The sequence below is a fragment of the Pelophylax lessonae genome, assembly GCF_965119305.1.
Source record: "Pelophylax lessonae genome assembly, chromosome: 2".
NCBI classification, from domain to species: domain Eukaryota; kingdom Metazoa; phylum Chordata; class Amphibia; order Anura; family Ranidae; genus Pelophylax; species Pelophylax lessonae.
The window spans coordinates 216,009,177-216,025,542 of NC_138769.1; the positions used below are offsets into that span (position 1 = coordinate 216,009,177).

A 16,366-nucleotide genomic window follows, 5' to 3' on the forward strand; every position below is an offset into this window, starting at 1 on the left:
CTGCCAGAGCTAGGGGTACGGTCGGTGTTGCTAATCTTTCATGTTTTCCTTGCAGTACGAGGGGAGAATGACTGCAAGGCCATTTTATTCTACAGAGTTCAGCTTTTACTAATGACAACCTTATGGCTGAATCAATCGGCTCATAGGGGAAATAAAAAAATTGCTCTGGTCTCAGGCTCAGGTGTGAGAGCTAAACTGGTTAAAGGTGAGCCAAAACGTTTAGTGTTAGATAGAGCAGTTAGAGGGTTAGAGCCTCTGTCAGGTTTTTGTTGCTATTAGCACCAGACATGTTGTGTGAAGTCCAGAGGCTTTTTCTTTGCACAGGAGTGCATCTCTACTAAGGATCGACCGATTATCGGCAATGTCGATATATTGGGGGCCGATATGCACTTTCCCCAATATATTGGAATCGGCTCCTGAGGTTACCGTTATTGCCGATGTTTCGGGAAAGTGCTATACCGGAGTGATGCCTGCAGCTAGAGGCATCACCCTGGTACTGGCGTCCATAGCCGATGATGGACTGTCTTGTAATGACAACCGATGCCGCTAAGAAGCCGCTCGGCTGTCATTACAAGGAGCGGGAGGAGACGTCTCCCCCCTCCTGCCACCTTCCGTGGCTTCGCCCAGGTCTCCTGTCCCACTGGGAGACCCGGGTATCCTACCTGCACGGCCGCCAAAGAGAAGACTCGATCAAAGCCGCATTCGACTCTGGTCGGGTCTCCATGTAAAAAAGCCGGAAGTGATGTCATGACATCATTTCTGGGTACTCAGCGGCAAACTCAAAAAAATGCGAGCATTCAAAACAGCCAAACTTAGCGTTCTGAATGCTTTTAAGTGCAGAGGAGGGGTTTGGGGTCTTTTAGAACCCCAGATCCCTCCACCAGAGTACCTGTGGAAAAAAAAAAAAAATTTAAATGGCCGAAAATATCGGCCGATACCAATATCCGATGACCAATATATCGGCATCGGCAATAAAAAAACAATATCTGATATCGATCACTAATCTCTACACCTACAGTATTACTCTTTGAAGAGCTGCCTAAAAAAGGGAAACTTACCCCTACACTAAACCTGAGATCCATATGGAATAGCAACTAGAGCACCGCGCATTTCCCCTATACATTCTAGGTTTTTATTGCTGTCTTTGTTCTCGTTGAGGAGATTGCTCTCATCTATCTTTGTTGGTGGCCACATAGGAAGTAATGTGAGTCATTCCAACAAAGACCGCAACCTAAAAAAAGTTCTAGAACTTCCTTACTCTATTCAAAACTAAAAAATAAGTTTTCCCTGGAGTTGGCTAATGATTTTTTAGATGTGCTGCACCCTAATGTATCCATAGTGACCCCATGCTTTGAGGGCAGCCACCACTTATCACGGTACGGCTTGTAATTTACTTGTATCCTAGCAGCCACTAGTCACATTTGTTTAGAGAGATTAGTGGTAGAAAAAACAATTATTTGATTAGGCAGGCTTGGAAGGAAGCTAAAATATTTTAAATCCTTTCTGAATTAGATTACAGAGGCACAATTGGAGCTAATATTATATATTTAAAATAAATAGATATTGACATTATAGTACCAGTTCTATACAATTGAAGTATTAAAAACACATAAGGCATTATAGCTGCTTGTGTACAAAGCAAATCCCATTCACAAAAAGTTAACAGACGCTTTAGAACATCCATGAACTAAAATGGATGGGTTAAGCAGAATTAAACCTCATTTAAAATGTGATAACCCTTTTAGACCCATTTGAACCATTAATATGCTATGATCGTTTTTTGCCAATTTCCCCCAAACATGCACTATTACCAATCCTAAACATTCATGTTGGAATGGAGCTGCTGTCAACCACTGGCCTTAAGGAACAAGCTAGGGAATGACTTAGAGCAAGGGCTTTGGCGCTGCCTGCTAATGAGCCCAGCCCAGAGCGTGCACATTAGTGTCTACGCTGGGGCTCCATGGAGATCTTGAATGGCAGTACAGTCACTGTATATGAGGAAGTACAGTAGACGTCAATTTGGATGGAAGTTTCTGCTGAAAGGAAAGGATGCACATAAAAATACAACAGTGCTATGAGAAAGATGTGATTTATGCTTCCACAGTTATACTTTTGTCTTTGAGGGTTTTTTTTTTCTGTTTCTGACCTTTGACAGCAGATGGTGTTTGGATGAGTCAATCCCGAATTGAAATTCTATTATTTTAGTTCATTGTAATATTGGTTATTTAAAAGTCAAAGTGTGTCTAAACTCTAAAGGCTGTACTAAATTATTGATTTTTTTACTTGCCTAGGCTCCCTTAAATTTAATCATGGGCTATACGATGCCATCTTTAGGTGAGGACACTGGCAAACAAAACTGTAAGGACAGTTCATATAACCCTTCCCAATCCCATCCTCCATGTTTTTAACAAGCAGTTAGAGAAAAATGCAACGACAGTGGGGATGTGGTCCTAATGTACTGTACACCAAGAAAACGGTTTTACAGGTAATTTAAAAATCCTTTTCTTAATTGTACAGTACAGGACGCAGGCTCCTTTGAGTCTTGAATCCCTCCAAGTTTAACAACTGAGGGGTATGCAACACAGCAAAAGGCCGAAAATAAAGGTTATCAGGTTCCCAACTCAAGGAGTAGCTGTAAAACCTTACAGCTAAAGCTCCTCCTCTTCTCCAAGAGCCCTCATAGCAAGCCGCTTGCTATGGGGGCTCTTGTGTGGACTTAATCCCGAGCTTGGCTGTGTGCGTCTATTGACACACACAGTGTGGCTTGGCTCCTACCCCTGCTCCCTAAATAGCAAGCTGCTTGCTATGGGGGCTCTTGTATGGGCTTAAAGCGGAGTTCCGGCCACCAAATTTTTTTTTTTCAATAAAAATACCCCCGGTACAGTCAGGGCTAGTACATTCCACAATGGATAGCCTCTGTACTGTCCTGGGTCGCACTTACCTTTTAGAAGAAATACTTACCTTGAAAATTTCTTCTCCAGCGCTGCCATCTCGGATGTGGGCAGCTGAAGCCAGCGCGTCCTCTTCTGCATCCTCTTCCGTGTCCTCTTCTCCCAGAATGCGCCTGCACCGGCCCCACTCTTCACTTCCGGTGCGGGCGCGTCATCCCTCCACAGCTTCTGGGCATGCCCAGAAGCTGTTTAGCAGGGAATGAGGCACCACACCGGAAGTTATGAAAGAGGCCGGTGCAGGCGCATTGATTCCTGGGATCGATGACGTTCAGCTCCCAGGAATCAGTGCAAAGAGGAAGTGACGGCGCGAGCCACGGCCGCAGAGGGAGGAAGTGGAAGAAAGGTGAGTATATTTTTCTTCAATAACAAGGTAAGTAAACAAAAAAAAAATCGTAACTATCCATTTCTTTTTCAGGTGACCAAGAGCAAGCGGGTGGCCCAAAATCGATTATGTCGATTTTGTGGCCGGAACTCCTCTTTAATCTGGAGCTTGGCTAATGACACAGCCTGGCTTGGCCCCTACCCCTGCTCCCTCCTGACATTGTTTGGCTGACAGTAGCAGAAACCAATGGCTCCTCCTGCTCTCAGGCAAGCTTGCGAGAGAATGGAGAAGGGTTCAGAAGAACTGAAGCTGGGAACAGCACTGGATTAATACAGGAGTCAGGTAAGTGTTTAGGAAGGGGGCTAGGGAACACTGCTATTGTAAGCAAAATGAAAAATTGAAAAGTATTCAAAAATATAAAGTAAATCCAAAAACGTGCATCTATGAATTCTCAAACTGAATCTCAGACAAATAAAATATATACATAGATAAATAAACCTATATGAAAAATGCAAACTAAGTGTCTATACTTAATAATCAGATATCATATCATCATAAATATAAGAAAACAAAAACATGAAGTGCTAAAAAGTGACAAAAAAATGAATTCTAATGTCCCAAATATTTTCAGCCAATATGTGTTAAATATGTGCAGAAATATTCCAATATAAATGTCCAGTCCTATACAATAGTCTATACATTATCCAATTCCACCATGAATTTTATTCCATCCAATCTTCTTAAACCGGAGCTGCACCCAAACGGGGAAGCTCCGCTTATCTGCCCCCCTCCGCTGCCACATTTGGCACCTTTTAGGGGGGAGCGGGTACCTGGTTTTGACAGGTACCCGCTTCCACTTTGGGCTGAGTTTGAACTCAGCCGGCAGTTTGGCCTTCGCCCACAGCCAGCGCAGTTTTGCGCATGTGCAATACGGAACTGGCTGTGAAGCCACGTGGCTTCACTGGCGGTCTACCTTAGTGGGGATGACGGTGGCAGCACCTGATAGCCTAATGAAAAATCAGCTCGGGTGAAGACACTGCTGGATTCCTGGGCACGTAAGTGTCCTAATATTAAAAGTCAGCGGCTACAGTATTTGTAGCTTCTGACTTTACATTATTTCTACAGGAGCTCCTCTTAGGGTAATACTAGAAAATCTCCACCAGTTTAAAACACCAGTGTGCCCATCATCGTACTCCCTCAGGGTATTCTCTCACCAGATAATGTTGACCCCTCAACGCAATTGGAGGTCAGGAACACCTAAAAATATTGGCCCCACAGGAAAAACGAATTATCCGATTCTCCTCTGCTGATCCTCAGTCCTCAATGGATGAACTCTCGGTGTAGCTTATCAGTGCCCATCATAGATGTGTGCAGCCTACTGGATTAGGGTGGGCACTGGATGATGTTAGTAGTTACATTTTTATATTTTATTTTGTTATTGTTATTTAAAAAAAAAAAATTCTTTCAATATCGGGGCATTTAGCAGGAGGAATCTGCATCACACAGGGTGATTAAGGTGTGCCCAAACCCCTCCGGCACACCCTGTGCGCATGCCTATGGTGCCGATCAGTGTTGCCTATCGGTGCCCATCATTTCAGCCTCATGAGTGCCTCCTTATCAGTGCCCATCACTGCAGCTTATTAGTGGCCATCAGTGCAGCCTCATCAGTGCACACCAGTGAAGAAAAAAAACTTACTTATTTGCTAAATTTTTTAACAAAAAATAAAATAAACTTTTTTTTCAAAATGTTCGGGCTTTTTTAGTTTGTTTAGCAATAAAATCAAAAATCCAATGGTGATTAAATGCCACCAAAAGAAAGCTCTATCTGTCTAGTTTTTTTTTTTTTTTTTTAAATAAGAATGTATTTTAAGTACAGTGTGCAACTGCACAGTTGTCATTCAAAGTGTGAAAATGCTGAAATCTGAAAATTGGCCTGGGCGAAAGAGGGTGAAGTGCCCAGTATTGAAGTGGTTAAAGACATTGATATGTACGGCTTGTATGTATGTATGTATGTATGTATGTATGTATGTATGTATGGCGAAATAGACCACATTTGGCCACTAGATGGTGCTAAGTATTAAAGGAAATTCCTATTAAACGTAACGCCACTTAGTGGCCAAATGTGACCCTTGTAAATCATTGGAAAACATTCACCCAACACAGAAAATTACATAATACTTTTTATTTTTATTTTTATGCCCAAATCAAACAGAACAAATGTATTTACACTTCCACTGGGTGATTTGCTATGGGATTTTTTTTATTTTTTTTTTTTATAAACCCATCCCTAAGTATTCACACGGTTATATCAATTGTAATTGCAGAATTCTTTCATTGATGCAATATCTGATAATACAGTACATACAAGTTTTACATTAATATGTTAATAGGGGAAAAGCACAGCATCTCTGCAAAGATGAGCGAGAAGGAGGAATCCGATTCAGAAGGTGGGCCAGAGTATGAAGACGACTTTGAGAAAGACCTTGACTGGTTCATAAATGAGGAAGAGAAACAGCAGGCGGCATCCCAGGTACAGCCACAATCTGTACATTTTTGTTTTTCCGCCATTACGTGGTAAAACATAGGATCCCAATATTCCTGAAAACACAAGAGCACATATGTTATTTTTTAAATGTGGAAGAAAGAAAACCCCAAGTTTTACCAATATTCCAGTTACAATTTCCTAATTGCTATGTAAAAGGACAGCTAGAAGCTGTTTGAAACCTGCGGAGAACACACACTACACTAACTTTCTTGTTCTTTTATTGCCGCCTCCATTGTGTATTCTGTAGAAAGGAAGTGGTATCTTCATGATATAAATAGAAGAGGGGTATACAGCTTTGTTATAAATGGAACCAGGGAGAGGGGTAAGTTAATAGGAAAGGAAAGCATGTTCAAGAACTCCAAAAAAGGTGAAATGAAAGCACAATGGGAGGTAAGTGTAACCCTGCACATTACGCTTACCTCTGGGTTGCCAGTTGCTGGATTGAGAACTGTGCATTTTTAGTTTTGCAGGCAATTTGGTATGACACCTACTTTATGTTCCATTCACATAGCATAAATATTGAAAAATACACTATATTGTCAAAACTATTGGTACACCTGCCTTTAGACGCACATGAACTTTAATGGTATCCCTGTTTTAGTCCGTAGGGTTTAATTTTGAGTTGGCCCACCCTTTGCAGCTCTAACAGCTTCAACTCTTCTGGGAAGGCTGTCCACAAGGTTTAGGAGTGTGTCTATGGGAATGTCTGACCATTCTTCCAGAAGCACATTTGTGAAGTCAGGCACTGATGTTGAATGAGAAGACCTGGCTCGCAGTCTCTGCTCTAATTCATCCACAAGGTGTTCTATTGGGTTGAGGTCAGAACTCTGTGCAAGTTCCTCCACCCCAAACTCGTTCATCCATGTCTTTATGGACCTTGTTTGTGCACTGGTGCGCAGTCATATTGTAACAGAAAGGGGCCATCCCCAAACTGTTCCCACAAAGTTGGGAGCATGAAATTGTCCAAAATTTCTTGGTATGCTGACTCCTTAAGGCCCCTTTCACACAGGCTGTCCATTCAGGTCTGCCTGCCAGTTTTTCAGGCAGACCTGATCGGACCCTCTATTCACCCCTATGAAGCTGCAGATGTCAGCGGACACATGTCTGCTGACACCCGCTGCTATCTGATCCGATCCTGTTAGCCAAATCCAGACGGATGGTGGTCCTATTTTCCATCTGTCTGTCAGATCGGATGAAAATGGACAGGTAGTCCATTTTCATCTGATCACCCCATAGAGGAGAGCAGGACTCTAACAGGTCCATCTCTGCACAGTGAGCGGAGATGGATTTGTCATCTGGCTGCTCAGCAGGGATCCCCATTGAGCAAGTGGAGCCAGTCAAATGGACCCGCCCTGTGTGAAAGGGGCCTAAGAGTTCCTGTCACTGGAACTAAGGTGCCAAGCCCAACCCCTAAAAAACAACCCCACACCATAAACCCCCCTCCACCAAATGATTTGGACCAGTGCACAAAGCAAGGTCTATAAAGACAAGGATAAGTCAATTTGGGGAACTTGACGGACCTGCACAGAGTCTTGACCTCAACCCGATCGAACACCTATGAGATGAATTTGAGTGGAGACTGAGAGCCAGGCTTTCTGGTACAACATCAGTGCCTGACCTCACAAATGTGCTGCTGGAAGAATGATCTAACATTCCTATAGACACACTCCTAAACCTTTTGTACGGCCTTCCCAGAAGAGTTGAAGCTGTTATAGCTGCAAAGGGTGGCCCAAATCAATATTGAACCCTACGGACAAAGACTGGGATGCCATTAAAGTTCATGTACATGTAAAGGCAGGCATCCCAATACTTTTGACAATATAGTGTATATAAAAATTGCAGTTTACCTTTTTTTAGACGCTCTTTTCTGGAAACCCCAGTACTGAAAAATCTTAACTGGTACTCTTTATTTATGAGGGGCAGAGGTGTTGTGTTTCTCATAATTAAAATTGTCTGTGCTGTACTGACAGATCTCATTATTCCTTGTAAACTGGGTTTGGACATTGCCTCTTCTAAGAAAAGGCTAAAGATTTTTAGAATTTCATTTGTATGTTATTCTTATCATCTAACATCTAAAAAAAAAAAAAAAAAAAAAAGGCATGATTTGTGAATGGGAACACACAACAGAGATCTAGTGGGGTTGCTTCAAATTTTACTGCAAAAGTGGGAATGTATTTCAAAGCGGAAGTAAACCCATTGATTTAACAGTTTCATAAAACAGTTACATTCCCGGCATGCTGGAAATGCTAGTTGTCACATTGGTTGTGCTCTCAACCAAACTGTCAAACCGTCCAATGGCTGGTGTCATAACTAATCACATGTGCAGCATCATGGCAATTGAAGGTTAAACAGAGGCCAAGATGGCAGCTTCCTTGGCTGAAAATGATAGGGGATTTACTTCCCCTTTAACTCCCAGGCTGGGTTCACACTGCCGCACGGAGTGGCTTACAGCAGGGATCCGGGGCGTCCCTGTTAACCGTTTCAGGTCCGATTTCAGTCCGAATTTTTGGCTGAATTTGGACCAGAAACGGATCATAAGACACACAGAACAGAACTGTGCAATTCGCACTTGAGCCACTCGGGAGATATGTGAACCGGCTCCATAGAGAGCCGGTCACAATCTCCTGACATGCGAATTGGATGTGGAGAAACCCACATTCAATTCGCAATAGTGTGAACCCAGTCTCACCCTCTCACTGCTACTCCCAGCACAATGTTACAATTGAAATGTTGAGCCCTATATGACAGTGCTTTATTTTACACTTCATATAGTTCTCCTTTAATTCATAAGTCTGTAACTAAACTACTGGCTCTGGAACTGCCATGATGGCACATGTGCAGATGTGCCAAAGAGCACTGCCCGGGCTCTGTGTCCTGTCAGAGCCTTTCAGCACATCAGTCTAGATGCAGGTGATTTTTTTTAACGCATGTACAAAGACAAGTTTGGGACCTCCCTGATAGCCCTCTTTGAACATGCGAGGAAAATTCCACGCGTGTGCAGATGATTGGGGAAACCAATGCATGTGCAGCTGTACCACAAGGCTCATTAGGGACCAAAGCGCTGCAGCACATCTGCTCACATGCAGGGGGCGAGAAGAAAAAAACAATAATTCTTGCCTAGGCGACAGATCGGACACCTTACTGACATTTTTGACACTTTTGGGGGGACCAGTGACATTACTACAGTAATCAGTGCTAAAAATATGCACTGTTACTGTAATAATGACACTGGCAGACAAGGAGTTAATACTGTGGGTGATCAAGGGGTTAAATGTGAGCCTAGGGGAGTGATTCTAACTGTGGGGGGGGGCGTGACTTGTGAAATGATCACAGAGACATGTGATCCTATATAGCAGGATCAAAGGGGCTCTGTGGTCATTCCAGAGAGAAGAACGGTCAGCTGTGTTTACAACAGCTGACTGTCCTTCTCTCTCAGCAGGGAACGATCACGGGTGTCAGGCGGCAATCGAGACGTCTGCCCCGTGCATCCGAGTCCCCGCTGCCGAGTGGGGGCAGGAGCGTGCCGATGGCGGCGCGCGCTCGCCCCCTAGCTGCAGGTGCGCAACCGACTTATACCTATGTCGGTTCGCGCAAGAGGGGCTGCCTGCCGCAGTATAACTGCGGTGGGTGGCCCTTAAGTGGTTAAAAAACAACCACGTTATACTTGCCTTCTCTGTGCAGTTGATTTTGCACAGAGCAGCCCGGATCCTCCTCTTCTCTTGTCCCTCGTTCCTGCTTCTGACCCCTCCCTCCTACCAAGTGTCCCCACAGCAAGCAGCTGGCTATTGGGGCACCCAAGCCGAGCTGCAGCTCCATGTATCAATTCACACGGAGCTGCCATTCGGCCCCACCCCCTCTCTCTTCTAATTGGCTCACTGATTTTGACAGCTGTGGGAGCCAATGGCGCCATGGCTGAATCTCAGGCCGGCCGGGGTACTCGTGGACATCGCAGAAAAGAGAGGGGGATCAGGTAAGTATTAGGGGTGCTGGGGGGGCTGCTACACACAGAAGGCTTTTTATCTTATGCATTAAGATAACAAACCTTCCTGACTTTACAATTCCTTTAAAAATCATGCAGAGAAAAAAATTTAAAGAAAAAAGCTGGTGTGATTCTCTTATCTAATTTTGCCTATGATTTCTCCCTCCCCAGTCTCTCTGTTATTCGTTATCTGTTCGTCAACATTTCAGAACCTCACTGGGACCCCTGATTCCCCTAAACTGTAAATTTGGAGGACTACCATATTAGGATGTATATGAAGATGGGTTGTGCTTAATGAGATGTTGTGCCGGGCTGGTAGAGGAGTCAGCCTCAAGGTTGTACTTGAGGTATAGAAAAAGGCATCCCAACGGCTTTATTAACCATGACTAGCCCCCTTTTCTGGATGGAGGCCCTCTCTGCTACCACCTACACAAGTATTTTTGTTTAAAAAGAGAGGCCCCAGTCTGTGACGTTGGAAAAAAAAAAAAGCCTTAATTGTCCATAGCAACCAGGCCAGTCTTGGTGAATACAAACACACTGTAGGTTATGACTGGAAACAGCTTTACAGTGTATGTAAACCCTAATAATAATAATTTGTTGCCTTCTTTTTGGTCTGTTTAAATATATAATTGAAACTGTTTTAGCTATTCAATTAGTGCAAAAAATACTTTTTTCTTTTGTTCTCTGCACACTTCCCGTGTCATCTCAAGGAGTGTAATTAGCCCGCCTAGTTCTTATATTGGGCTACAGAATAATAGGTATACATTTTGTAAGGAAGAGTTTGAGGTTTTGAATGGTTTAGCAAAAAAACAGCTGTACAGGTCTGACACCATTCAGTCCACAAAAATGCTGTCAGTCCACAGCAGAACTTAGGAGTTCAGTGCATTTTTGCAAGATCAGGGGGTGTTCTTCTGTACTTGTAGGGTCTTTAGGAGATGAAACATGTGCATGAATTGCTGAGATTTACTGCATAGGGTTTTTCTTCTTTTTATTTTGCCCTGACATACCCTTTAAATATTCTTCCTTTCAATAGGCCATTTTCTTTATAAAATCCCTATAATACCTTCTAAATACATGAACAATTCTGTTTCAGAATGAAGATGACAATGAAAATCTCACTGAACAAAGACCTGATGACGCAACACAATTGGTAAAACAAGAGAATAAAGGTGACCGTATACCAAGCAATGATGGCAGCGTTTCTCAACTTGACCCTAAAATAAATGCTAAGCTCATACTGGATACTGTGTCGGAGGGTGAAGAGGTTGATCCCGAAGATGAGGAGGCAAAACGATATATTGCAGAAAAGATAGAAGAAGCAAACAAGAAATTAGAAATGGAAACCATTGATGAAAATCGCCAGAGGAAGCTCAAATTTAAGGACAATTTGGTTGATCTGGAAGTTCCACCATTGGAGTTTGCAGACAGTGATAGAACTGAAAGTATCACTGAAGATGATGTAGTAGATGGCATAACACAATTGCATCTTAATGATGTCCCAGCCGAAAAGGAGTTGAATGCTGAAGAAAATGAAAACCTTGAAGAAGAAGCAAAAGATGGGAAAGTTTTGGTTGAGAAAGATGGAAAGTTTGAACTGGTCAGTTTAAAGGACATTGAGAACCAGTGTTCTCTACCACCTATCAGTAACCATAAGGAACAGTCAAAATCTCCATCGCCATCCATGCAGTCAAATAGATTTGGCGCATTGCATAATGGAGACGATTTAGGTTACAAGAAAACTTCCAAAGCCGGTAATGTTAATAACTTTGTCCCTCAACCACCTGGTGGACCTAAAGTCCGACCTAGCTCTGCTACTCATTCATTGATCTCTCTACACAAAGTGAAGCCATCGCGTAGAGTCCAGTCTGCAAGTGTATCAAGCAGAAACACAACATTCAGCCTTTCCTCAGAGCAAAAGGAGCTACAGAAGAGGATTCAAGAGAGGCAAGAGAGACTTAGGAGAGAGGTAAAATAAGCAACCACATCAATACATTTTCAAGTAGGACTAAAGTCACAGGTCAAAAATAGTTTTTCACATTTGCATGCATGCACTATGTGCCCTATGTTTTTCTCATTAGGTTTCCCAGCTGCTGTGCAGGTTGGGAAACGGGACCTAGACTTTTATACAGGTGCTTCTCATGAACTTTTTGATGCTATTCTAATTTTAATTATTTCAGTAATTCAATTTAAAAAGTGAAACATATATTTTTGTATAGATGTGTTACACATAGTGATATATTTCAAGCATTTCTTTCTTTTAATTTTGATGATTATGGCTTACAGCTAGTGAAAACCCAAAGTTCAGTATCTCAGAAAATTTGAATATTGCATAAGACCAATTAAAAAAAAAAAAAGGATTTTTAATACAGAAATGTTGGCTTACTGAAGAGTAAGTCCATGTACAGCATAGTATGCACTCAATACTTGGTCGGGGGCTTCTTTTGCATGAATTACTGTATCATTGCAGTGTGGCATGAAGGCGATCAGCCTGTGGCACTGCGGAGGTGTTATGGAAGCCCAGGTTGCTTTGATAGTGGCTTTCAGCTCGTCTGCATTGTTGGGTCTGGGTTCTCATCTTCCTCTTGACTATACTCCACAGATTCTTTATGGGGTTTAGGTCAGACTAGTTTGCTGGTCAATCAAGCACAGTGATACTATAATCATTAAACCAGGTATTGGTACTTTTAGCAGTGTGGGCAGTTGCCAAGTCATGCTGGGAAATTAAATCAGTAATTGCCTTACACTGGAGCCAAATAGAGATTAATATGCCCGCATCCCAAAATCAATACATACAACAAGAAAAACCCTCTGGGTGGGACTTTTAAGGGCAATGGGTGGACAAAGTATGAATTTCAAAAAAGTATAAGAAAATATAGGGAAAGGATAAAAAAAGGGAAAGAAAATTCTCAAAAAATATAAAGTTTATTGCATGAAACAAGTAAAAGAAAAGATCACATGAATCCAGAGAGAACCTCCGGATTGGTTAAAACAAAATGATGCGGTTACACAATACATAACACCTGACAAAAGAAAACAGAGCATATCGTGAAAAACATAGATGGCTAAGACCCATCGCGTTTCGAAAATGGTGAGGTCAAATTCTTCCTCAGGGGTCTACATGAGCATGGCTATGTACAGATGTCTAGAAAAATAATGATGAAACAATATCATTATATCAGAATGATCATAAATGTATATCACAACAAGTTAACATAATAGACTACATAGAGGAAATGAATATAATTTCATACACACCTACAATCACAGATGCTCTGGTGTTTGGAATGAAATAACCGCATGTTTAAAAGAACCAAGCCAGAGTATTTCATACAAGGCTGAAAACAGTCAGTACCAGAGCTGGCCACTGGCTAAGATCCTGGGCACCCCCAGCGTCCACAAGGGGCATGAGTAAGAGACCCCCGCTTGTCACTGGAGTATCTGCATCGTTTGAGATGGACAGAAGTCAGTGATCTACCCTAACAAGGGATATATATATATATATATATATATATATATATATATATATATATATATATATATATATATATATATATTATGGGGCTACCATAGCGTGGAAAATACCTGTGAAGTACTTGATACATGATGCAGAAGGGTTTATTATGCAAGGTGATCCACAGACCAGTACCAGAAGGGAGGCCAGTGTAATATATATCACATAAGACCTAGTATGAAAAAACATATATAATGCTAGATAATGAAGTAAGATATGTGGACCTAGTAACAGGGGTCAATAGCAGGTCCTCTAAACCAGTGGTCCTCAACTCCGGTCCTCAGGGCCCACTAACAGGCCAGATTTTAAGTATTACCTTGGGGAGATGCAGACTAGAGTACTGCAATCACTGAGCAGCAAATGATATCACCTGGGATGTATTTCAGTTATCTTGAAAACCTGGCCTGTTAGTGGGCCCTGTAGGCCAGGGTTGAGGACCACTGTTCTAGAGGAAGCTAAAAGGACTATCATTGTAAGAAAAATGTGTATATGCAATATATAAGTTATATACATGCATGTGATCATTACAGTCCTTATCTAAATATACAAAGTGCATGTCATGATAAAAATACCATGGAGATATATGAAGTTTTTTTTTAAAAAAAGGTAAAACAAGTAAAAGAAAAGGTATTCTCTCTGGCTTCATGTGATCTTTTCTTTTACTTGTTTCATGCAATAAACTTTATATTTTTTGAGATTTTTTTTTTCCTTTTTTTTTCTCCTTTCCCTATATTTTATTATACTTTTTTGAAATTCATACTTTGTCCACCCATTGCCCTTAAAAGTCCCACCCAGAGGGTTTTTCTTGTTGTAGGAAATGAAATCCGCATCTCTATAAAGCTGGTCAGCAGAGAGAAGCGTTAAGTGCTCTAGAATTTCCTAGTAGAGGGATGCACTGACTTTGGACTTGATAAAACACAGCAGACCAACACCAGCAGATGACATGGCTCCCCAAATCATCATTGACTCTGGAAACTTCACACTGGACCTCATGCAACTTGGACTTTGTGCCTCTCCACTCTTCCTCCAGACTCTGGGACTTTGATTTCCAGTCAGTGATGATTTGGGGAGCCATGTCTTCTGGTGTTGGTCCACTGTGTTTTATCAAGTCCAAAGTCAGTGCAGCCCTCTACCAGAAAATTCTAGAGCACTTCATGCTTTTTCCTCTTCTGACCAGCTTTTTGGAGATGCTGATTTCATTTTCCAGCAGGACTTGGTACCTGCTCACACTGCCAAAAGTACCTATACCTGGTTTATTGATCATGGTAGCACTATGCTTGATTGGCCAGAAAACTTGCCTGACCTAAACCCCATAGAGAATCTGTAGAGTATCGTCAAGAGGAAGATGAAAGACACCAGACTCAACAATGCAGACGAGCTGAAGGCCGCTATCAAAGCAACCTGGGCTTCCAGAACACCTCAGCAGTGCCACAGGCTGGCCATGCCATACCGCATTGATGCAGTGATTCATGCATAAGAAGCCCCGACTAAGTATTGAGTGCATACTATACTGTACATGGACATACTTTTCAGTAAGCCAACATTTCTGTAATAAAAATCCTTTTTTATTGGTCTTATGTAATATTCTAATTTTCTGAGATACTGAATTCTGGGTTTTCACTTTTCACTAGCTGTAAGCCATAATCATCAACATTAAAAAAAGAAATGCTTGAAACATCACCCTGTGTGTAAGGCATCTATATAACCTACAGTATCTCTCACAAAAGTAAGTACACCGCTTACATTTTTGTAAATATTTTATTATATCTTTTCATATGACAACACTGAAGAAATTACACCTTGCTACAATGTAAAGTAATGAGTATACAGCTTGTATAACAGTGTAAATTTGCTGTCCCCTCAAAATAACTCAACACACAGCCATTAATGTCTAAACCGCTGGCAACTAAAGTGAGTACACCCCTAAGTGAAAATGTCCAAACTGGCCCAATTAGCCATTTTCCCTCCCCGGTGTCATGTGACTCGTTCATGATACAAGGTCTCAGGTGTGAATGGGGAGCAGGTGTGTTAAATTTGTTGTTATCGCTCTCACTCTCTCATACTGGTCACTGGAATTTCAACATAGCACCTCATAGCAAAGAGCTCTCTGAGGATCTGAAAAAAAGAATTGTTGCTCTACATAAAGATGGCCTATGCTATAAAAAGAATGCCAAGACCCTGAAACTGAGCTGCAGCACGGTGGCCAAGACCATGCAGTGGTTTAACTGGACAGGTTCCACTCAGAACAGGCCTTGCCATGGTCGAACAAAGACGTTGAGTGCACATGCTCAGCGTCATATCCAGAGGTTGTCTTTGGTAAATGTACACATGAATGCTGAAGAAAAGATAACAAAAAGAGGGGTGCACCGTCCTAGTGCATTACCACTAAAAACATTTATTAAAATAGTAAAATGCATAAAATATACTCACAAAGTGTAATAATACACACATATCAACAATTCAATGTATAAGTAAAGACATCTCCAAGCATGAAGCTACTGTAGCTTAGGCTGGCTGACGCGTTTCGAGGGCGAACCCCCTTCCTCAGAGCCAAGAAATGCTGCCAGCTTTGCAGCAGAGGTGGAAGGGGTGGGGGGATCAGCCTGTCAGTATTCAGACCATACACTGCACTCTGCATCAAATTGGTCTGCATGGCTGTCATCTCAGAAGGAAGCCTCTTCTAAAGATGATGCACAAGAAAGCCCACAAACAGTTTGTTGGAGACAAGCAGACAAAGGACATGGATTACTGGAACCATCTCCTGTGGTCTGATGAGACCAAGATAAACTAATTTGGTTCAGATGGTGTCAAGCGTGCATGGTGGCAACCAGGTGGGGAGTACAAAGACAAGTGTGTCTTGCCTACAGTCAAGCATATTGGTGGGAGTGTCATGGTCTGGGGCTGCAGGAGTGTTGCCAGAACTGCGGAGCTACAATTAATTGAGGGAACCTTGAATGCCACCATGTACTGTGACATACTGAAGCAGAGCATGATCCCCTCCCTTCGGAGACTGGGCCGCAGGGCAGTATTCCAACATGATAATGACCCCAAACACACC

The 16,366-nt window shown here is 42.2% G+C and overlaps 1 protein-coding gene across 2 annotated transcripts in view; it reads left to right on the top strand.

Moving 5' to 3' along the window:
• Positions 1-16,366, top strand: part of CCDC181 (coiled-coil domain containing 181) — a 54,763-nt gene that overhangs the window by 30,217 nt on the left and 8,180 nt on the right. For both annotated transcript variants that reach the window (XM_082244473.1, XM_082244472.1), the window contains exons 2-3: positions 5,664-5,803; positions 10,891-11,763. In XM_082244473.1, coding sequence (XP_082100599.1) covers positions 5,690-5,803; positions 10,891-11,763 — 987 coding nt within the window. In that variant the 5' untranslated portion in view covers positions 5,664-5,689. The remainder of the gene's footprint in view (positions 1-5,663; positions 5,804-10,890; positions 11,764-16,366) is intronic.